We start from the raw sequence: 24,800 nt of genomic DNA, 5'->3' as shown, positions 1-24,800 counted from the left end.
CGACATTGAGTCCGTTCAAGTAAGACCAGTTTTATTTATTTGTCCGTGCAAGTGCTCAACAGGCGAGATGAGCGCGTTCCCTGGTGCCCCGGCGGCACATCTGAGTGTGTTAATGTGGTACAATAATGGTAATGATGGCGTTGGTGTGCAGCACTTCGCACATACAAATCCAGCACAATTCCTTAACATATGCTCAGTTTATTTGCCAGGAAAACAACGGCGCCGCACTTGTGATAGCATTGCTCACTGTTGTAAGGGAGACTGTTGAAAACACTACAGCTCAAGAAAGCACGGAGGAAGTTCGGTGCCGTCACGCAAGGCGTAACGATGCGTATGTCCATTGGCCACTGGCCTTTTCCGAAAATTATGATTTTATCGCACAAGACACAGTCTCAGGCAACCGTTTCGGAACTCTTTTGGACTGGTAATGACTTAACAATATGCATTCATTCGTGGCATATTTCAAAACCGCTAATGAGTTCGTCAGCAAAATTATCTGTATCATCACTGAGAGGTTGACCCATTCCACGGCCGCAGTACACACTCGCCAGGGAAACGTGCTATGCATGCTGAGAAGTTTCCACCGAGAACAAACAAGATCTTTGTTTCATCGATTGCTGCCTGATCCAATACAAAACAAATGTCATTTCCTCAACACGTGTCAACGTATTCATTCCATTTCCTCGCCACCTTTCACGGAAAAGACCCATGCATCGAAGTGAGGACACCACTTAGCGCCTGACAGGATATGAACATCTGCAGCACCCAAAACAGGGGCAAATCCTGGCGCCACATTGACGTGATTCGTAACTGTGCCGATCACATTACTGGTTAGTTAACAAATACATTGTGGACGCATTTTATGAAATGCTCTACGGAGCACAACATGGGGAGGTACAAGTTTTTACGTGTTCATTATAGCTTACGTTCTACATATGCACACACACCATCTTTTTGCGAGTAATCCTGTCATTTGTTTTGAAGTTCATGTAGTTAAAACCGACCGTTTTATTTTCATTCGTCGACGCACTTTGCATCTATGGCACAGGTGATGAAATCTACAAAACGAAGCATAGAGAAAAGGTTAAAAAACGCACGAACGCTGAAGAGAACGCACAGCTACAGTCCTCATTAATCCTGTGAAAAACACGTCTCAGGTGCAGCTTCGTCAATAAATGTAACTGCTCAAACATCCGAGGTAATCCCGTGAGGGACGAATGCAGCACAGAACATTGACTTCAACGACTCAGTTGCACAAAACCTACGGCGCAGAAAAGCAGTCAGCAATTTGAACTTGCTTGCTTTGCTTTGTTGTATTGACATCACCGAAAGGAACAAATGATCCGTGAAATAACTTGCTGCAAACGACTCAGTTGCACGAAACCTACGACGCAGAAAAGTAGCCAGTAATTTGAATTTGCTTGCTTTACTTTGTTGTATTCACATCACCGACAGGAACAAATGATACGTGATGCTCCAAAAGACGACTTTGGAGTTGATGACATATGGCTACACGCCACACCGTTGAACTATAATTTCCCCTCTCTCCCTCCACATGACTGGGGATAGATGACAGGTACGTAAGGTCGATTAAAGACACTCTCAAGGTATTGCCCCAGGGTCCCGGTTGGCTTCAAGGTCGCGGTCACCACGTCCGACGCAGCGCGCCGATCACACCCGGCCACCCGGTACCGGCTGGCCAGCTTATGACGTGCCCCCTGCGTGACCCGCCCTTGTTCAAATATGATTTTCGACCGACGTGACAAATGTCCCATCAATTTCTCTGCTTTAGCATCAATGGAAATAAATTGGTGTCTGACTGCATACCAGTTTAAGGAAAATCAAATACACTATGCGTCTCAGAAAATGGGGTCAAAGGTCGATCTAAACCACAATATGTGCCTAATTTACCCTTGAATGTTACATTGATCAATGCTTCAGAAAAAGGCATTTAGCTTTCCGATGCGTTTTTCCCAAGCACTGTTCTCATCAAACTGTTTTTGCTAGAGCAAGTTGAAGAAAAGGGTTCGTGACGTCATTGCATAGTTTCATCTCCTCCCAGTTTCTTTTCGGTATGCCGTACGGCTCCAAAACTTGCGTAATTATGTTTTAGCCCTATGATTACGGTTTAGACCTGTCCTCGTCAAAGTTTAAGGGTTTTCCGTATCAAAATACAAATATTTCATTCGGCTTGTCGTAGAATAACCCTTTGATCAACAGATCACATCGACATAAATTACATGAATGAGTGACTCAAACACACGAACACGCAACGAAAAGTGGCGTAATGGTTTCGACTTCGATCAGTGAGACGTCTCCGTGGTGATCACACATCATCCGAGCAGCTGATCTGTGGACTGTCCTCATGAGGATCGTCCTCATGGGACCGGACAGACGGCTGGGGTGGCGTATCGTCAGTCCTCGCGAACGGCTGAAGCTCAGACTTCCAGAACAGCACGATCACGAAGTCCATAGCCACCAACAACACCACCGCGATGAGGAAGAAGTAGCGCCACTCAAGCAGGGTTTTCTGAAGCATTGAGACAGCAGTTGGTCACAATGGCCGGCGTCAAGGGCCACGGTATCGACGGCAAGGCGGTCTCGTGGACATTCATACAAGGGACCGAGAAACATCTGTGACATGATGGACAATGGACATGGTTCGGCACGATTGCTACTTCAGAACGTCTAGCGATGTCTGCATTCGGTGACGATTCGGACTAAAGATCGGAGTGCTTACCGTTTGTGTTACTTTCCGTTACTTTACCGTTTACCTTTGCCGTTACTTTCTGTCCGTTTTTGCTCTGATTCTTGAAACTGGTATCGTCAAGCGATCGCAACAAATTCATTGGAGCAGAACTGTGTATGGCGCGTACTTATTGCAATGAAGTTTAATGTAAGCTAGAGCGCAGTTATCTATGTCATTATGGTCGCTGGCGTACGTGCGGAGTCATGGCGGCCGCCACCATCGGCGTCAGCACGCCCGTCAGGCTGCCGACGGATCCGGCCAGGCCCCAGATGACGCCGGCGAACTGTGGCCCCAGGTCAGGCCCTGCTGACAGCAGACCTGGCGATGGACGCCGCGGGGAGCTGTCATTGGCCGCCACAGGTGGCGTTACGGGCCAGTTGGGGTCTCCCATGCCCTATATCTTGCGCGGTGGTGGAACTACGACTGTATTGTCCTCTGTTAAAGCCCGCAATGAGTCATGCATGCCTAAATTACAATAAACTACACTCAGCATGTTGGAAATAAAACGCGCACAACCAACTCCCTTTGGAGACGGTCAGGCATACTTTCTGCGGCTGCAGTTCGGCCCGATTCGAAAGCCTCGTTCAAAAACGCAGTTACTACGCAGACACTGCTTAATTTTTGGCAGCACTCAGAATCAGTTTATCCACAGAGACCATGCAAACAAAGCTTGATTCCGCCGTGATGACGGGGAGGGATCAGCTTACCGCCGGAGACGTTCAGGACGAATATCGCGTTGCTCAAGCAGATCAGAGCCATGGTAGTGTATGTGCTGCCAGGAGGCAGGACGAGGATGACGCCGAGCAGCCCAGCAGGCACCAGCATGGCTGTCGGTTTGGTTTGGTTTAGATTAGAACTCTTACGACCGATGACAAGTTCAGAGCAATGAGATGAATGGCAGTAGATAATGGTCCAGTAAAACTACATGCGCCTGAGGTCCGTCCGCCGACTGTTATCCCGCACAGGGACCCCTGAGCGGGGCTGCGCTCGACGCTCGGACGGGGTCTCCGCTAGTGGGCATCGGTGGGGGGGGGGGGGGGGGGCAGGGGGCAACCCACTCATGGCTGATGCATGCAGCTGGCCCCGGACAAACGGGGCGTCGCGAGGATGCAGGATATGAAGCCGGTACGGAAGGCAAGCCGGATGACGAAGCGGTTGGAGCCAGACCAGGCCAGATGAGGTCAGGTCAAGTCGAGTACGGTCATGTCATGCCCTGCATTGCCAGGTCAAGTAATGCCATGTCAAATCAGGTCAGATCAGGTCAGGTCAGGCCCAGTCCGTTCCAGCCCAATCGGTTCAGGTCAGGTATGGTGAGGGTGAGTAGCATTTAACTAAATTTTGCAACCTACGTGCCGTAAGTCACAGCCGCACTTGCAGCATTAAATGACGCCAAACATGTGGGATTTCCTGATGGAAAACTACGCACCGAAAGTAGACATCTGCTTGCGGGAAGAAGTGCGACCAAACTGCAGTTCAGTGATCAGGTACTGAAGAAGCCGTCCACCGAACAAAACTCCGACGGACATGGACATGATGGGCAACCCAGAGAGAGAGCCGTTCTGCGAAGCAAAAAACGGCTATGACATGCGACGTCATCGAATCACCGCTTCATTCAGATATGGTGTCGACCAATGAAGCAAGATGATGATTATAAGATGATGTAAGGCAGACCGTACAGTAAAATCTTGCGTGACTTGAGTGTGACTGCTTCAATTGCGTATTATATGCAATTAAATGAGTTAGCGGTAACGGCGATGACCTTGCCAAATATTGCGTGCTGATGTGTGTGGAGCGTTCGGGCCATGCTGACGGTCCACCTGATGACGCCGCTTACAATGGTCCTTTCACAGTCGCAGCTGTTTCCCTCGTACGGAGGGTGCCGGATAGCAAGGTCACAGGACACGGCCAAGGTCACGCGGCAGGTCAACATCGCGCAACACGGCCAATGTTACGAGACTTACTTCTGTCAGATCGACGTTCATCGTCTCCTTCAGGAAGGTCGGCAGCGTGATGTTAAGCGAGTAGAAGAACCAGTGGTAGACGAAGAAGGCTCCCACGATGATGAGCACCTGGCGGTTGGTGGCTATTGCCAGCAGCGGGGTCCGCGCCGGCTTCACCTACGACAGCACGCAGTCCGTAATCCAGATATGGTACAGAGCGGCGATCCGTATCGACAAGGCGGCTGGCTATGGGGCGAGTCTTCGCACAGTGACATGCCTTTTGATCGCAACTTGGATTATTACGTCCGATGAAATTCTGAAAAGCTTAACCATCTGAAATTCCTTCAGCATTTTTGTTTTCCGCGCATTTCAAAACATGAAATGCATTTCGCCACGCTGCTAGTACACACTAGCACCGGTTTTGTGCATGAAGCGATGCACGCGTAAAACCAACAACCACGGCAAATGTACGCCGCATCCATACGTGATACAGGATTACACAACATCCACCAATCCTGACGTTTCTGAGTTAAGATTAACTTTGTTAAATGAAATGTTCTAAGTTTAAAGACATTTGAGCAAACATCACATAAGATCAAAAAAGGCCGCTTATAACTATTGGTATACTTTTAATTGCAAAAGACTGCTCCAGACAACACATAGTTAAACTGAATAGCATAGACAACACTGCATAGTTAAAACGTTCCTCAATACGCTATTGTTTGGTTATGCGCTCCTTGCACGATATTGATTCGGAGCCGATCGACAGCTGTCATACTTGGAAATCGTAATCACGAACGCCAGGTATGAACGTCTCCACCATTATGTTCTAGTCGGTCTTGATCGCCATGTGGCTAATGGAATGGGTGGAAATAAATGATGTTATTGTAACATTACAGATGCTGGGTGACCTTACGATAGTCACCCTGAAACAGTCTGCGTATCGTTGCGGGCGTGTAGTTAGAAACTAGAGTGATTTAGGTCTTCAGATGGGCGGGACTGTGAACTTCAAGTGGCTATTTTAGTACAAGGGAATTAAGACGACCGGCTTACAATAATTACATACATGATATTCGCTAAGTAAGCTTTACTTTTGACAAACTTTGGGTCCCAGATCTTGCTCATTAAAAATGTCAAATAAATCATTACAACAGGTTTATCATATTTGAATAGTTGATTCTGTAAGCGAGGTCCATAACTAGAAAATCAGCAAAAATACAAGCTACTGAACTAAATCATGTACATCATTATTGTACGGAGATCATCTTAATTCCTTTTAATACTTGTCATGCCTCAAATTGCACAACCACTGCACCATCTTACAATTTCTGAATAAAACAATGACAATTTAGTTCAAAACCCCACACAGATGTGAAACACTCCCTTTGAAGAAAATGTTTCTCATCTAAATATATAAAAGCAAACAGCAGATATGATGAAGCAAGCTCACTTATAACTACAGGTATGCTTTTAAGTGGAAAAGACTGCTCTAGACAACGCGGTTTTCCATTTGGCATATATGGGCCTCCATGCGTCCTGGCTCGATTACGCCATCGTACTTTGGCAAGCATTGAAAGCTAACTGACGGTCGTTATATCTGGAAATGGTGCTCACGAACGCGAGATATAAATGTCTCGACAATGATATTTTTGGCCTTGATTATCGCATGGCTCATGGAATGACAGGATTTGAATGACGTTGTTCTGACGTTATGAATGCCAAGGCGACTTTGAGCCACTCCCCCCGAAATGCTCTCCGAATGATTGTGGACGCGTAGATAAGAAACTAGTGGGGCTTAGATGTTAGGAAGAGCAGGGATGTGAACAGCACCGATAGGTCTTCATAATCGTTATTTCAGTTCAAAACCCCATATGCATGTGGAACACTCCCATGAATACATTTATGAGTCAACATGCATCATTGCAATGCTTCTATTCATAGGTATGGCAGCTCAAAGCATGTCAATGCCAGCTTGGCTGACGGTTGGATGGTGTACGCATGCCTTACGCGTCTCCTCAGAGTTTCGATTTTCGAAAAGCGTGTCCTCTGATGATGAGTCCAATGCTTCCACCAGTGAACTAACCGGTAAGCACAGTAGAATGCTGTAAGAACTGCTCGTTATTCACCTCCTAGACACTTCAATTGCTTTTGACGGAGTTGAAAATGTTAGGCTTACTGATGGGGTTGCTAGTCAACACCACGTGTGCAGCCCCCTCGGTTTTCCAGACGAGTCCGGTGTTGCTCTCTGTCGATGATGGTTACTTGATCTTAAGCTCATCAACGATAGCCTTTTGACCACGCGCGCTCTTCCACGCCAGTCCTCCGAGTCCCACCACGGATGGTCTCCGTCCTGCTCTCTTATCTGACCGACGGAGGGCGACTTCCTTCTCATTTGCAGACCCTTTGTTCAGGCCCTTGCAGGCCCTTCAGGCCCATTTGCAGGCCCATCACACAACTGAGTGGTTTCTTGCACATGCAGTTCTTCTGTGCGCTCCTTAGGTGTTGGTGGTCTGGTTTGGGTGAGTGTTCTTTTGAGCGCTGATCTCCTTCTAAAGACTGTTGTGGTGTATATCGTGCACATATTCTTTGATCGTCTCTGGCAAGCCCATGTGTAAAGCCAGCGATGCCGTTTTCTCTGGTTTTTCTATGACTGTCCAGTTTATCCAGCATGCTTTTTGAACCTCTGATCGAGGACACCGTTGTGTATCCATCCCTGCGAAACGCCTCGGTTAGTTCGCTATTTCTCTCCTAGCTGCACCATCACGGCTGTTGCTATCTGCCCAATGAGAAAAGCATTTCACGACACATTTCTTGACAGTGTCTGGTTCATGTGAATAGAAGTTCGGGTGGAGACCAGTAGCTGTTGTGGCTCCGACACGCCGATTTCTGTCATGCATTGTCGGTCCTTTCGACTTGAACGTCTAGGAACGGTAGCATGCTTTGTCCTTCGTTCCGTGGTGGTCTGGACAACCTGTTGCAAGCTGTTTATGCGGTTGAGGAACGCCGTTACGGATTATTGGTGCGGGCAGGGAATTAATATGTCGTTGATGTGTCGCAGCCACAGTGACGGCTCAAATGGTGCAGTTTTCATCGCCAAGTCATCGAAATGCTCAATGTGGATTCTGGCAATCACTGGTGACAGAAGTGATCCTATGGTCATTCTCTCGGTTTGCTGGTAACATGGTTCGTTTAGCCTGAACGCGACCGCGGTGACACAGAAGGCGAGTATCTCCACTTTATTATTGAGATGCATGTTCCTTCCAGTGTCTTTCCATCGCTCTTTGACCTGTCCTGCACAGCAGTACGCGGCCTCATATGTTGGTTCGGTGTGTTCGGCACACCCTTCTGTACAACCACGACTACATTCCAGCCAAGCGAACAATGCTACTAGCAAACCGAGACAATCGCCATGTGATCACCTCTGGCACCGTTAATTGTCAACACCTTCTTGGAATATTTCGAAGGCATGGCGATGGAACTGCCCAGCACACGGCTATAACCATTCATGGCTATCCGTGTGGTTGCGACGCTTCGACGCCATATTCGTGCTCTGGCGACACCAGGAAGACGTAATGACATCCGGCCACGTCCACACCCGTTGGTCGTTCACTACGGACAGTTCACTATGGGCAGTTCACTATAATTCACACGTAGTTCACTATGGATGGCGAGAACTAATAGGCTTTTCTTCCCAGCCAAGTCGGGAAAACTAACAATAGGTTCAGTACATCGGTATACCGGAAAGGAACAGCAACCGGTCACTACCTCAACTTCCAGTCGCACTGGTCCCACGCTGTCTAGACATGCCACATGGCATGCCTTCAAGATCGCGCGAATACAAATGGCCCTGGTGGCGCCACTGAGAAGAGCGAAATGACCCCCTAACCGATGCATTCGGCAGGAGCGGATAGGCAAGAGGCTTCCTGGACCCGAAGCCCAAAGAGCATGCCGAACAGGGACAGTCAAGGGAGAAACGAGGGGCAACGGCATCGTTACCTTACAATAAAGACTTGCCAGAGAAGACCACAGGAATCTGTCTACAATACGACATCAGAACAGTCTTTTCTGAAGTACATAAACGCTCACAAAGCGCAATTGCCAAAGTCTGACCAGCAACACCCAGCAACGAGTCAAATATTGCATATATGACATGCCATGCAGTTATGACAGGTGCTCTAAGGAAACAACCAGTCGCCCACTATCTGCCAGAGTTGAAGAGCACAGAAAGCCAACTATCCGGTTAGACTATCCGGTTAGACTATACGGAAAGCCAACTATCTGAAGTCTGGTACGACAGACCATACATAGTCAAAATTCGGTCACCGAACAGTCTGAGTTGAGAGAATCATCAGCGACAGGAAGCAACTATAAAAAGTAAGGAAGGTCGAGGAGTCGGCACACATGACATGGATTAGCAGCACCATCCGTAAGCCAAGCGTATACATCAGCCCAATATAGATCTCAATTCTGCGAAAACATAGCCATACGTCCAAGAGATGAGTAGGAGGGAGTTCGAACATAGCAAAACGACCCAAACGTTCCAGCTCAGAGGTATAGCGGTGAACCTATGATCGGAGGAGACCAGTTTAACCCCAGCAATTCCAGCAGCATTTGGGCTGTGATATACACATGGCTGAAAGCCAGGCACTGCCCAGCCATAAATACTTAAAACACTCATCGACATCCCGAGAACTAAGTGGTTGAAACGTTGTGCTTGCACGATCACACCAGGCGAGGACGACAGCCCAAGCAATTATCATATTCGTGATACCAGTGTGTTATATAACTCGCCCCGTAAGCCCTTCACAACCATGAAAACCAAGAAACGCGACCCAATTAAACTTGAAGAAAGAGCCTCGTGCCTTGAAAGTGCCTTGAAACGTCTGAGATATCCTGACCAAGGAAAAATATCATCCTGGATCGGGTGAGATTTACGTTTTAATGGATCGAATTCAGTGTTTAGTTTTCAATTTTGTTTCGCGGTAATGCATGGTTCTTTGAGCCTGGAAGTTTTTACAAGTCATAATATATCAATGAGCTTATGACTGCCCAGTACAAGAAATCGGTCCGTCCCAGTTCACCTCAAACATATCAAATTAGCGTGTGGTAACAAAACTGTTTTGATACGTTGGGAGCTGCTCGATAAGTTATGTGCTCCAATGAGGCCTCCACTTCCGGACATGATTCACATTTTGTGACGCGAGAACACGGTAGGTCAAAACATGCTTGGGCCTTGTTTTGTCCTGCTACTGTCCAATCACGCAAAAGAGCGCTGGTAGCTGTTTCTAGCCTTTATGTGGCCGTGCGTTATGACTTGAAGGCACATCTTGCTGATAAGCACGTTGAGGGCCATAGTTCATTAAACTTTCGGTTCGTGCTATGCCGACTCACGTTTTTCAAAATTCATTGAACATGGGCTCTTGAAGACATACAAACACCGGAGAGTTGTTTCATGAACTCTCCACTGAAATTGTCCCACGAAGATGTGTACACATTGATGCTGATGCCATGTCCCCTACTTCTTAACTCTTCAGAACTCCTCACTAAAATTGTCCCACGTAACATGAGTCATTACTGAGGCCTTGTTCCCTACTTGTTAACTTTCCATGGCCTTCGAAAGATATAAAGATTGAAATACACCTAGTTATGTCAACATGGGTAAATTTGGCAAATTCCGTGTTAATATGGTAATAGTTACCACATATCTACAAGGATTCCCTACCTGTTAATATGGGCCTTAACAGGTAAGCTTTCCTTCACCCGGTCCACCTGTTGCCCATAAGGCTTTGCCCATGCCCACCCGCTACACAACCCCAAGCAGCTGCACCCACCCATTAACAATCCGTTTTATTCCTCCAGCACTTTAGTTTAAAAAAACGCATGACTGCCAGGAAAGTTTACCACCAAACTTATCGCTTTGCGTTAAAAATTGACATGGTGGTGTGATGTGAGATACTTATGATGACAAGGAGAACAAGTCATGACGTTGAGCCCGATTTCTCGCAGCATTGACCCAAATAGTGTGCACAAAACTGGAGAGGCTTGGGTCTTCAGAAGGGCAGGGCTGCGAACAGCGCCGAATTATCGTCAAGATGGCTATTTCAGTTTAAAACCTCGTGTAAATGTGGTTCACTGTCTTTAATCAACATCACCAAACATATCACTGATGAAACTCATATTTCATGACCGAACCTACAATAATCTGGGACAATCACGGAGTCATTGGTTGCAACTAGTAATCTGGTCTGACCGCGGAGTCACTGGGCCCAGCCAGTAATCCGGTCTGACCACGGACACACTGGGCCCAGCCAGTAATCTGGGCCGACCACGGAGTCACTGGGCCCAGCCAGTAATCTGCGCTGGCCACGGAGTCACAGGGCTCAGGCAGTCATCTGGGGTGACCAAGAAGCCGCTGGGCCCAGCCAGTAATCTGGGCTGACCACGGAGTCACTGGGCCCCGCCAGTAATCTGGACTGACCAAGAAGCCGATGGGCCCAGCCGGTAATCCGGGCTGACCGCGGAGTCACTGGGCCCAGCCAGGAATCTGGGCTGGCCACGGAGTCACTGGGCGCAGTCTGTAACTAGCTCGACTGCAAGGAACACCGGGGTCCAAGAAGTGACATGTGCATGCACGATCGGCTCAAAAACGTCATTTTTGTTTAGTCAAGAGACTTGCGATAACCACGACACCAAGGCTCCTCAACAGCTGACTGGCCAGCGGTCGTCATGTCATCATCATACTAACCTGTTTGTCCGACAAGGACTTCATGGTAGCAACCCGACACAGCCGGTGGGATGTCAGGAACTTCTGCTCCTCTTCCGAACAGAGCCGACTCTCATCAGGACAGCTGGGCACCAGGAACCACGCCAGTAGTGCCCAGACTAACGGCAGAGCACCTGGGAACGTACCACGGAATCCAGGCTGTTGGTAGCCCATCTGGGGGTGTAGCGGTCTAGAGAACTGACAGCGCACAAGAAGGCGTCCCATGGAGTTACGGCAATTGATAGGGCACCTGAGGGCGAACTACAGAGTCCGAGCTACTAGCAGTGCACACGGGCACACCACACACTATGGAGTCCAAGTTACCACTGGAAGTGCATATGGAGGCGTCCCATGGAATCCAGGCTAGGGATAGCGCATTTGAGGCCAGCCACATAGCCCAGGCTAGTAGCAGCCCACACGGAGACGCACCAAGGAATCCAAGTTATCGACGCCGCACTTGGTGGGTGGCACACCACAGAGACCAGGGTATTGAAAGCGCACATGACAGGCTACCGCAGAGTCCAAGCCGCTGTCGGCGCGCGTGCGGGCATGCGACAGGGGTCAGGCTTTGGTGGTCGATCGGAGCATGACAAAGGCCATCAGCCACGTGCCTGGGTGGCAATTGTGTGGGCAGGGGCATCACTCTTCAAAATGAGTTGGGGACCCAGACGATAGGTTTGACCCAACCTCTCCCCAAACTTGATTTGTCTTCGCATTTGATGCGCTCAAATTTGCATTCCCCATGCCAAGGATTGCTACTTTATTTATTCCAATGAAAGAGTGTTCTACTGAAGACTAGCTTCCATACCAAGATCATGAGAATCTGCAGCTTTGAGGGCGGCTTAAAATTGTGTGTTGATTTGGCATGACACGTGCGGTCAGGAAAAGAGTGCGCACATGGTACATTGTCTTGGCGAGAGGTTAAAATGCATCATATGTACTGACAGGAAGTACTTACACCCAAAACGCTGGTGACCCGTCAGGTCGCCAAAATGGCCGTCTTCATTAACAACTAGACATGACGATACAGTGACTTAACACGAGTTTTAAGTTTATGTGAGCAAGAAAGCCCTTGCGCTTGTTATGGCTGTGCATACTTTTGACGGCGGCAGCGTATTTCCATCATGTATTATACCGACTAGAGACACTGTTTACAGTAGTTTGCACAATATGCAAAGATGCTTGCTCCACATTTTGCCACGAGGCTGTATGTGCATGTCATGGTTGACTAACTTTTCAAAGAAAGCTCAGCATGATATATCGGTTCCTGCTCAAGTTGATCTATATGCAGAGACAATGCAAACCATTAATGTCTTAAACCATCAATGTCTTAAATCATGCAATAACTGTACGCGAGGGAACTCAGGACGGCAATGGGCCTTTAGTACTAAAACAGAACTCTTAATGGCAAAATTGCACTCCGAAGAATGTCTCTTTTGAATATGCTTCCAAATAATTCTTACCCGTCCACAAAGGAATAAAGCATGTTGACGTAGGCCTCTTGTCCCATGGTCCCAGGGCTGCTAAAACGATTGCAACAGACGGGGGGGGGGGGGACGGGGGACGGAATTGGGGCAGTACGGCTGGGCCAGCCGGTAATGGGCTGGGTAGCGGACGAGGCCGGTCGGGAGCGCCGCGCCGCGCTGTTCCGACCGCCCAGGATCGCCTCCGCACAGTGCGGGTGAATAGCAAATCCAAACTTTGCTGTTGACAGTTTGCAATGTAGGTACACAGGCCAGTTTCGAGAATGAGAGCCTCGTAACGACAGCTCCCTGGAAACTAAACTGTGTTAGGCTGTTCAGAAATTTAGCCCCGGTGGCGGAAAAAGTTTTAGCACGAATGATGTGGCCATTTAAACCTTTCCAAAAAGTCACTCAATACATTGTATAGACCATGTGCTCTGGTTGCAGAGACGCCATGCCTTCACTGAGAAAAATTTCCACCATTGCATCATTTCTGCCGGCAGCCCCGACGGAGACTTTGTGGGGCGAGCTGTCTAAAACTCGCTTAAAAAGAGCTTACATTTTTTAATAGTTCTCAAGATCTAAGACGCTAGTATGATCTCGAATGCTAGAGTTGGCGTACCGAGAGAAAGGCGACTAAGTGTCACAGTCAAACTAACAGTCAAATGACGTCACATCTCACCGGTGACGTAGAAGACGAACGGCCAGCCGCCATACTCGCACAGGGAGCTGCTGATGGGGTAGCTGAGCCCGGAGAAGATGTAGTGCAGCGACCAGGCGATGGAGAAAAGAGTGGAGTACTCGTCGGGGATGCTCCAGTTCCTGATGAGCACCACGCTGGCCGGCAGGACTACAGACTGGAACGGCGCCGGCCCGGTGTTGACGTCACAACGCTGACGTCAACGTCACATTGACGTCACATACCGCTGACGGCGAAGCGTTCCCTTCCCACCCATGATGAAGAATGTGCAGTTACTTACACAGGTGAAGCCTTGTGCTACTCTCAGTGCGATAAGCAGGTAGTCGTTGCATCTGGCGGCGGCGGGGAAGAGAAGTGTGGCCACTGCCTGGGTGACAACGCCGAACATGAGCACCAGCTGGGCCGGCAGTCTGCGGCACACGTAGGTGAACATGAGCACCAGCTGGGCCGGCAGTCTGCGGCACACGCAGGTGAACATGAGCACCAGCTGGGCCGGCAGTCTGCGGCACACGCAGGTGAACATGAGCACCAGCTGGGCCTGCATCATGCGTAGGTGAACATGAGCACCAGCTGGGCCGGCAGTCTGCAGCACACGCAGGTGAACATGAGCACCAGCTGGGCCGGCAGTCTGTGGCACACGTAGGTGAGCATGAGCACCAGCTGGGCCTGCATCATGCGTAGGTGAACATGAGCACCAGCTAGGCCGGCAGTCGGCAATGACAGGTGCAAATGCAAAGTTCTTAGACCCAGGCCCAGCGAGTCGGTTGGCTTGGACACAAACATTATAGCCAAAACTAGAAATACAAGCGAAGCAGAGAATGATGAGCAAGACTTTGATGGCGAAGCACAGTAGACCCTGGGTTTAGTTTCGTCAGCTTGTTTGACAGTCACACTTAGCCGCCGTTCTCTCGGTACACGACGGCAGAGATAGGAGTTTTCATCTCCTAACACGCCAACGGTGCATTACATGGCATTGCCTTCTGCACGTGCATGACCTGGCAAACACAAAGCATCGGCTCCCACACGGCAACATGGAGCGTGCCCTGCACGGGCGGTGAGGTTAATACCGGTCATTGTATTCACGAGCCATCCCGATCATTTTAATAATCGGTTGCCAGACCTAGCCAGCATCACTCGCCAGCAATCCTAGCGTCTGATTCAAGCCAACGTCCCCGTTAAAGGGAGAACGTTAAATTTTTGTGTTGTCAAGTTATTTTTGGATCAGATGTGTCTGGTTTGATTCTGCTCCTGCGGGAGAAAGCTCATTGCACTTTCCGATTACCACCATGAAATGAATAATGGGATTTGCCTTCCTTTCACCAAAGATTGTGTTCAGTTATATTTGTAACACAATTTGTGAAAATGCTTGTGTTGGAAATGCTACGAAGGCTCGCCACAAGCTTTCTAGAGAAAGGGATTATACAGAAATTCGCGGGATAACGGCCAACATGAGGCTGTTATCCCACGAATCTAGTGAAACGTTACACTGTGGCTTTGATTTCATCCTAATGGCTCTTTTCGAAGCGGACGTTGGCTTCGGGAAACGGAGTATCTCGTGATCTATAGTGACGCACTGATTCGAACTTCTACAAATGCCTTTCTCGCCAACTGGCCCCCGCCGCCCACTGCCTCAACCACAAACGTCCATTTGTACTGACGTCATCCATGCCTGTGGTGGTGCCACTTTTAACCTTGCAGGCCCGCAGTGTGGGTTAAAACAGCTCAAAAGTGGCGCCTCTAACCCATGACAGCTGACAAGGGCCCTCAGCATATTCTCCCTTAGTCACGACGACAGCGGTCGCGACAACGCCAGTTATCACGGACTCGGGATACACTAAGCGATTACCAAGGAGGGAAGTGCAGTGGTGTTGTAAAACGTAATACAGGTGCACCATCGCCCGTGCTGTAATGTGTTCCCGGTGCGCGCGCCCCCGCGTGAGCCGCTGGTGCTGTGCCAGTGGGCGCCCCGCCGGCGGTGTGTAACCGGCCGCGGCCGCTGACCCGTCCGCACCCGGCTGTGCGTGCTAACGCTCAATACAACGAGGTCATGCTGCCCTGGACTTTACATATAGCGCGGACAGCGTGATTTGTAATGGAAAATAATTTGAAATGTTCTCCGTATTATATCCTGTGGCGATGCAGTGGCGCTACACAGCGCTATCATTAAACACAAATGGTCATAAAGTTCCACCAGAACATGCTTTTGAACACAAAAGTCTGTTTCAACACTCCCTTTAACAGGAGTCCATGGCTGCGCCTAAGCGGAGCGAAAAGCCGCCGAGGAGCAAACCGGTATTGCTCTCCACTAATTCGACTTCAGCCAATCGTTGCTGCCAAAAGTCTGAAGACAACGTCAAGCGGATTTCAAAAACAGGGTTAAGAATATCGATCGTTTTACGAATACTGGCATCAAATCGTTGCTGCCGACATAACATTGCACATGGATATAGAGCAGAGGTTGAGATTCTTAACCAGCGTTCGAAATTACACATGAACCAGATATTGAACCGATTATTGCTGTTTCAGCAATTTTAGTCATTTTCTGGCGGTTTACGCCTTGCTTCGACGGAGGAAGATAGTGTTAGAAACTAATGCTATCAAGGCATAGACAAGGCAATATTGTCCAAATCTGAAGAGATCGCCCCAAGGCCCGCGCACCCTGTAATCCAGAGCGCCTGGACATTCATATAAGATGCGTGTTAATGCACGATTGCCGGTGTGGTGTTACGATGTGGCTCGAACTAACAAATGTTTTTTAGACGCCTTTCCATTATCATTTACGGACAAGTCATCTGCCTCGCTCGTCAACGTCATGCTCGTCATCGTCGTCGTCAGCTGACCTGTCGGCAACCCAACCACCGGGTGCCAGCGCTGCCGTGTGGCCATAGAAGAAGCTAGACAACAGCAGGCCCTGGAACGTCTTGTCCCAGTGGAACTCGCCCTGCAACATGGGGGCGTTGATCAAGTAAGCGTCACGTGACCGCGTTTGACCTTGAGCCTTTTATTTGCGACGTGTTTTCCATGCATTGAAAGGAAGCAATGGATGAGAGGAACATATGCCTACCAAGGTAGATTTGGCGCCCAACGCTATTTGCTGTGGCCCCTGTTCTCTGTGTGCACAATATGCACCGCTGGTCTGTGCCACCCTCGCCTGTTATTGTTATTGGGTTTGCAACGCACTAACATGCTGGTGCGCTGCGCCGTCACCTGCCTTACACCCTGACAGGAAGGGTGGGCACGGCTGGGAGTCGATCCCAGAACCACTGGTTTCCCAGACGCGCACCTTAATCACTGCTCTACGGCTATCGGCCACGCTCACCTGGCCCTCCTTGAGCCCTGCCGTGGACGAGTCATTCCTGGTGCCGCCCATCTGCTCGCGCGGTTGGGACGCATTCCAGCGTTCTTCCCCAATGTCGTCCACCGGCGACGCCACGTCCGCCACCATGCACACGACAGCAACGTTGACGTTGTATATGGTGGTCTGTGCGATGCCGACGCCGAGACCGATCATCAGGATGACCAGCAGTCGTGTCGAGGGTACCAGGCGGTCTGCAACATTGACGGCAGCGTCAGGCGAGCGTGGAACTCTGCGGTCGGGCCCATTCGAAGCCGGAGCCATGGCGAAACTCTGCGGTCGGGCCCATTCGAGGACGGAGCCATGACGAAACTCCGCAGTCGGGCCCATTCGAGGCCGGAGCCATGGCGAAACTCCGCGGTCGGGCCCATTCGAGGCCGGAGCCATGACGAAACTCCGCGGTCGGCCCATTCGAGGCCAGGGCTATGGCAAAGTTATCGCATATTTCCAGCGTACTGCATTTCAAGCTAAAACTGTAACTCAGGCTGTCTTGATTTCTGAGAACGGCATAATTAACACTTAGCCGGGGGGGGGGGGGGCAAAACGTCGTACATTGGGGCCCCCAGGATATCGCAATAGGCAGTCAGCATTGCTACAGGGCCGGACAAAATAGCGTAGAAGTAGTCATGCATGAAGTTATCAATGTCACATTCTTGCGAGTGCTTCCAAGTCTATTGCTGGCTGCCCACTGTCGCCGTGTGAGGCCACTGGCACACGTAAAAAAAGACAACAGATATACAGATGACATATCTTACAAAGCCAGATAACGTCATGAAGTTGTAGAACAACACGCCCAAGAAACTACAGTAGTAAACTAATGTTTTGAGGTGCTTGCAAGACAGTCTATCGCTAGGTGTTATCCCTCATTATTCGATCGATGCTAGAATACTCAAACGAATTGACTATCAGTAGATGGGGCGGAAGTTGGAATCGTCTGCTTACGTACGAGTCTGTCGTCACAAAATCCCGTCTATCTTTTCCCCACGAAACAGGAGTGCAACGAGGGATTACAAGCGTTGCTACAGGCCGAGGGAATATCATTTGAATAATAAGAATGCCTTGAGCTTAATCCAACCGGCTCTCCCGGCCATCACGCCATCCGAAGGTGACGTTTTTGCAGTCACTGGTTGCAGTTGCATGTTTCTCTTAGCAACATAAAGCGCAGGTCTTTAACTTCGTCTCACTTGGGTCCTTGGGCATTACATTTCAGGGTCATAGATGTCGGGTGGAACAAAGTTTAGGAAAAAACTGCATTATTTAACTAGAACCATCCTAGATGTGCAACATACGGTAGACTGGTAGGAAAAGTACACCGTAGAGCGGTTGTGCCACCAACGTATTTCGATGAAACTATTGCGTTTAAGCTGTTCCATCAGGCGTTGTTTGCCTGCGAAATGGCAATTCGAACAAAATATAGCCTCCTCATTTGATGAGCATGGAAAACATGAAGTTGATCAGCCACGAAAAAGCTCGATGCGAGTAGCAACTGCAACTAGATTTCGGCGAGCAAACGTAACAGTTATATGGGACCAGCAAGTTTTGGTAGCGGTGAGAACGGACAACCCATAGATTCAGGACTAGAGAGGACAACAGTGTCCGCCAGTACGTGAAAGCTACCACCATCTTGGAGCATCAGTCATTGAGCCGTCTGTGCGGGTTACCTGGGTACGTCGGAGAGGTCGGCATTTGGCGTTGGTGGCTTTGCGTAGCATTCACTGAAGCTACCGATTTGGTGTTACATGAAGCATTTTGCACTGCTTTCTGCCACAAGTATTGAGGTGAATAACATATAGTAGTAAAACTGTGGAATGTTGAGTCACAAACATCACCTTGGCTTGCTGGTGCATAATCACATAGATGGTGATCTTTGGCCACTCGCCGTACAAACGAAGTATTGAGTTCTGTTGTTCTACTGTTTACTACCAACAGCTACCTTGATGAGCTACCAACTAAAAGGTCATTGACTGGGGCGAAATATAATGTTGTGCTCGTTGTTTTGTAAGCTGTTTTTGCCTGTTTGAGAACAGAACATCCACTACTCTTCTCTCTATTCACCATCTACTCAGACTATTTTCAGGACATGTGCTCAGGTGTCTTAAACCTACAAAATAACTCCAAATGCTGATCTCAAGCTCGGCGGTTCTGCTGCACTTGTTACCATCCATTCATGATTTCTCAGGTGGGTGAAAAAACAGCCCGAGCACCAGCCAGTTCGTCGCTTTATTCCGGTACGCGCACGGGACCCAGTAGGAGCATCACTGGGCTGGATTCCACATCCATCCTGGCTGTGGTCATGCTCCCAGTCGGCGGGGCGTCGATGACGCCTGTGGTACAGACAGCGCCGTCGTGCCCGATATACTGGACGATCATGACTGCCGGCCAGGGCTATCCTTAGTGGTCGCCAAGGCCGGTTGCTATACTGCTGCGTTTGTCGTCCGAAAGGGACTGGACGGAGGCTGCGACGAGAAACACCGGTGAGCCGCCAGCAGACCAATGACCCCACATCCTTATGTAACCTTCTGTGGCTGGGAAAACGCGATGGGCTGATGGTTCTCTCCGCAAGAGTTGTCAAGAAATGGTCCTGAGCGCTGAGGAAAACCTGTTTTTCATGGCCAGGCGAAGCTGCGCAACGCGCGTCTGCAGAGGAACAAGACCAGCAAAAATTGACTAAAGCGGTGCTGCTCAGAGGTTATTAGGACAGATGCGCGCGCCGATAGTCTAGTCTCCATCTGCACGGTGGCGTATCGAACAGATACACTTTTCTGCGATTCTCACACTTCTCCGATCGTCGGGTTCGTTCGGCCTATTGCCTTTTATCGGCTCAGGCTTCTTTTGTACGCGATCTGGGATTTTGTAGAAATAGATGGCTATTTTGAGATGTGATGCTTAAGCACATGAAGTAGTGTACGACGTTTTGGCAATGTTATGTAGCAGCTGGCTTTATAATTGTACATAACGTAGTTCAAATTTCACTGACAGTTCGCAGAGAAGTGCGCGCGAATCCTTGATATTTTTTCTTGAAGGACGTTCGTGATGCCTCGCGACGGTCCGGCCAGCGGCTCGCGAGTACCTGGGGGCTCGTCAGGGGTCGTGAAAGGTTCGTGAAGACCACCCGTTGAAGCACGATAGATTCTCTGCACCTACATTATCGGGCGATTGATGAATATGTTGAAGCAAGGAGAACTGGGGGATTTTGAATATACGAAACAAGGATCTCATGACTTTGTTCAGTGAATAACAAAAACGTTAGATTACAGAGCAGTGTGACATTGTCAGATACCTGAACGTAAATTTGTATCAGGGTATCAATTTGTGTCAGGGTATGTATCATTCCAGTTGATACTGTGGCAATGATTGTCGTGTAAGTAACTGGCTGGCCTGAAGTGCTCATAAGCATTGCAAAGCCAACCAATCTCTGCCCTGTCCGGGTGCCTGCCACTGCGTCTAGCATATCTGACTATGACAAGTCCTTGCGCTCTCTTCTATTTGTGAAATTCGTAGAACTGCTGGGTGCAGCAGACGGCGGCGCATCACGCCCTGCACGATGCAGATTCGGCAGCGACTCGTACGTCGGCGCTATACTCACGGCCGCCGACCCGTGGACACCGGCAGCATCACCGCGGCACCAGGTGTGCCGACTTCCACCACACGGCAGTACCATATCGCGCCCCTGGACGCCCACAATGGAACCTGCACAATGGCGGGTGGACCATACGGCACCTGTTCCACGAACGCAAGGTAGAACCAGGGTAATCGATGCCGGCAAAGTTCCAAGCAAAGCAAAGCAAAGCCGGAAAAGTTCAGTACAAGAAAACCGCATTATTTAGCTAGAAATACACCAGATGTGCAATGGAGCCCAGGTTTCTAGTTTGCACAAAACATTCATAAGCCGATAGCTGAAGGTAGCGTGATGTAGGTGCGGAAACAGTGAATGCATTTACACTTCAAACGAATGCCACGCCCGGACTTTTTGCCCGCCCCCAAAAAAACTGAATGAGTTGCACACTACAAAACATTGGCAACAAGTATTGGTTGATAGGAAAATATTCAGCATGTCCCATAGGGAGTTTGTAGAAAAGTTCTATAATGCCCCGGCTTCCAATAAAAACCTTCCGGTTACGGGTCCAGCACGTTACCGATTTAGCTACGAACTACTACCGGGCGCGCCGCGAAAGTCGGGAAAGTCGAGAAAGTCCGTGCGCAAAAGTCTGACCCGGGATGATGTGGAAGTTTGACTTCTCTAAACAAAACAAAAAATGCCAGCAGACCGGCTTAAGATAATCAAGCTATCTTTCGTTTGGTGCCGGGGTCATCGACACTGGCCTGATAGGATTCGTTTCGCAGCTCTGTGAAGAGCAGGCCTCTAACACATTAACCCTATGGGCTTGTCGGAGGAATACGCCGTAGAGCGGTTGCGCTACCACCGTACTTCAGTCGGGGCTGAGGTAGAACGGCAGCTCCGACGATGCTTGGCGTGAGCGCGGCGGTACCATCCGGGGCAGCGATCGGCATCAGCCGTGGGCTCACTCTTCACAAGCTTTCCGAACGGATGTCCTTCGTACACGACAGATGGGACTCAGGCTGACCACTGCCAGATTCTAGAGTGTCAGGTGGACAGGAAGACAGCGGCCTCACCATCGCTCCGTGTGGGTACGGCGGACCGTTAGCGCAGGCGGCGGCCGTGGAGGTCGGCAGTGAAGATTTCTTTACGCGGGTAGCTCATTGACCAGTGAAATACAAGAAATAGACGTTTCGGGATCATTATCATGCAGCCTTATCTCATGAAGCCATTTAAAACCAGTCCCAGCTTTCATGTATTGCTTTCACGATTTCACACCGAGACCTCATTTCATGCGTTCCATTGGCTTCGTTATAGCAAGTATATGTTGTTTTTTAGCATCCCAATATGGCAGCCGGCTTTATGTACCTGCCAGCAGACCACACCATTTAGCTGTCACAGCTTATCCTGTATATCTATAGGACAACCGTACCGGCAAAAGTGAGAGTCCATATGTGCACAAGTTCACGTGCTCTCTACTGCATAGTTAGGGTACCGCCTCTTTCGAAGCGTTTGTAAGGATGAATGCCAGATCTCGGAACTCAAGGAGACTTGCCAGACCCAAGGAAGGGAGCATTCCAGAGCATTAATATAACCTGTTCCCATAGTTTCTCGACAGCATCCAGTCGCTAAGTTTTGACATTGTCTATGTGACGCTGATTGCTACCAGTCGCATCGGATTACTTCGCTCGTTCTGCGACGCAGGTGTATTGATGGTTTGCTGGAAGTAAAGCCGGCACGATGTTAACCACAGCAGTTCTTACATTTTAGCTCTCCGGCCTCGACCTGCTTCGTGGGCTCTGCGATACGAGCCGACATGTCTGTGCTTCAAAGTTTGGTTCTGAAGTCCTCTGCAGGCCGGTCACAACAGGAAGTCGTTGATCACTGTGTGAGAAGCAGATTAATGAATGCTAGCATTCGTTACACCTCTTCCTGACACATGCACGCGCAAGTCTTACAAATATGCTTGTGGATGTCAAAAACTAAGTGAATTATATTACAAATGACGGAGTGGACAGTGAAGCGACAAAATACCAAGCAAAAACATACCGTGGGCACACACTACTGATTGGCACAGCGAGGGCAACATCGTATTAATGAGCGATTAACACCACTGTTCAATGTTGGCAAAGGCCCGTTGACACTTTGCATATTAGTTACAGAATCAGTGCAGAATCTGCCGCCAGTCAGCTGTTGCAGACGAGAAATGCCATAGCTCGCAAATCTGCAAGGCGCGGATAAAAAAAACCGTTCGGCCTACGTCCCCGCTCGGACTGCAACATTTCTGTTTAAGGGAATGTTTCACATCTGAAGACATTGAAGCATTAGACAGGATGACACGAACTCACTCATAGCTATTTATTAACTTTTGAGTGGAAACGACTGGCCTAGACAGCACAATTCTCTGTTTAGTAAATATGCTCCTCAGTGCGTCATGATTTGACTACGCCATCGTACCTTGCACAACATTGATTGATAGCCAATTGAATGCCTTTATATGTGGAAATTGCGCTCACGAACGCCAGATATGAACGCTTGGACACATATTTTTCTTGGTCTTGATCATGGCATGGCTTATGGAATGGTAGGATTTCAATGACGTCATTATGACGTAATGAAGACGAAATGCCGAGATTATTTTCAAATATTCTCTCCAACACATCTTTCCCCATTTTCGCGGGCGTGTAGCTCAGAAACTGGGGGGGGGGGGGGGGGGGGTCTTTAGATGGGCAGGGTTGTGAACAACACCGAAAGATCTTCAAGATGACCATTTCCGTTCAAAACTCCCGATAAATGTAGAACACTCCCTCCAACCATGCATATGATACTAAAACTAACGGATTATACCCAGACAGCCTTGGCAACCCATGCCAATGAGTTTTTACAATGCGTTAGACATGACCTCCATGACAATGTAAATGGCGGTAATCTAGTGATGAGGCACACAGGTGCCACTGCATAACAAACAGCTAAGTAGAAGACATGCTGCAGAATGGCGATAACGAGGCGGTTCGCCATAATGGCGCCATTCCAGTGCTATCCGTTTGCCCCGCTGGTGATACCACCACCGAACGTTGCGCTCACAGTTCGGCTCACAACAGATCCCTCATCAGCGCCCCTACACAGCCCAAGACACTAACGGGAGTGTTTATTATGCTCGTGTTAAGTATGTCCGGACATCGTGTTCATGCATCACGCCCGTGTGAGTGGCGTATGAGGTTGATCAGGCGCTGAGGTTCGTTGGATGAAACTAGGTATGCAGTCTGATGCCAGAAAAGGTCGACTGTAAGGTGAATGTGCTGCATGCTGCGAACATTCGGAGAGTTCTTTCGGGATACCCAAGCATAGACAGAAAGGTGTCTGACTTTCAGGTGTCGAGTCGACCATCGGGCCGAACACCACCAGTGTCTTAGAGACTTCACGGCAGTGCCCGTTATCAGTCTGTCTTGCTAAGCATTGAAAGACGTCCACTTGGCCGGCTTTTCAGCCTTGTGGACTTCCGATAATCACGCCGTGTTTCGCTGCTGACTAAACCTGACGGCAGTGGATTGATTCCGTGACTCTTCCGCGAACAAGGCTTTGTCGGGAGCTGAGGGGCATTCAGTTTGGAAGCACCTTGCAGCGATGCAGCTGCATAGCCTGGTGGGTAGGCCGCAAAGCGAACGTCCCGCTATTGCCATTCTGCTGCAGAGGTTGTATTCGAAAGGCGCCAGGACATACCAGAAACTGAAGGACTGCATGGAGACAGACAATGTGCGCCTAACCAGAAACATGTGAGTAGAATGTCTCTCCGAACCTACACTGGTGGCATCCATGCTCCTGCAAGGAGGATGGAACAGCAACTTGATCCTTCAGCGCTGTCTCAAGGCAGTGCTGCCACATTTCTTCGTGACAGTCAAATATACTCGCTAGCTGAGCTGACATGTGAGACAGATGAAGCACCTTCCCCAGCGTGCCAGGGAGGAGCTACTGGCGGGCATGCACGCATGGTGACACTCGGACAGTGAGACCGCGGTGCCAGCAGAGCAGATGTTGGCTGCCCCGGTCAGCTGCTGTGTCGCATCGTCTGGCCAGTTGCTGGGACCGCAAAAGGCCTAGATGAAAGTACAGAGACTCGAATGACCCACTACATCTCTAGCCCCACCCCTCGCAGGAGCATCTCCGTGACCCCCCCCCCCCCGCGACAAAGAGAACGTAGGGATATTGTCGACTTCGGTTGGAAGGTCGAAATGCCGGCCGTACCAGCGTCTCACCGGCCGCCTCAAAAGCAG

General features: G+C 49.5%; 1 protein-coding gene across 1 annotated transcript; it reads right to left on the bottom strand.

Annotated features, from left to right (window-relative positions):
* Positions 1-2,326: 2,326 nt before the first annotated feature.
* On the bottom strand, positions 2,327-14,162 carry LOC119113567 (vesicular glutamate transporter 1-like). Its single transcript, XM_037237861.1, has 8 exons — positions 13,896-14,162; positions 13,598-13,772; positions 11,435-11,571; positions 4,711-4,866; positions 4,176-4,308; positions 3,457-3,576; positions 2,943-3,067; positions 2,327-2,530 (listed from the first exon to the last, which is right to left on the bottom strand). The coding sequence occupies exons 1-8, from the start codon at positions 14,160-14,162 to the stop codon at positions 2,327-2,329; spliced, it is 1,317 nt and encodes a 438-aa protein (XP_037093756.1).
* Positions 14,163-24,800: the final 10,638 nt, after the last annotated feature.

The sequence above is a fragment of the Pollicipes pollicipes genome, unplaced genomic scaffold, assembly GCF_011947565.3.
Source record: "Pollicipes pollicipes isolate AB1234 unplaced genomic scaffold, Ppol_2.1 Scaffold_7262;HRSCAF=8765_pilon_pilon_pilon, whole genome shotgun sequence".
Lineage (NCBI taxonomy): Eukaryota > Metazoa > Arthropoda > Thecostraca > Pollicipedomorpha > Pollicipedidae > Pollicipes > Pollicipes pollicipes.
This window is presented reverse-complemented; position numbering and strand designations above follow the sequence as displayed.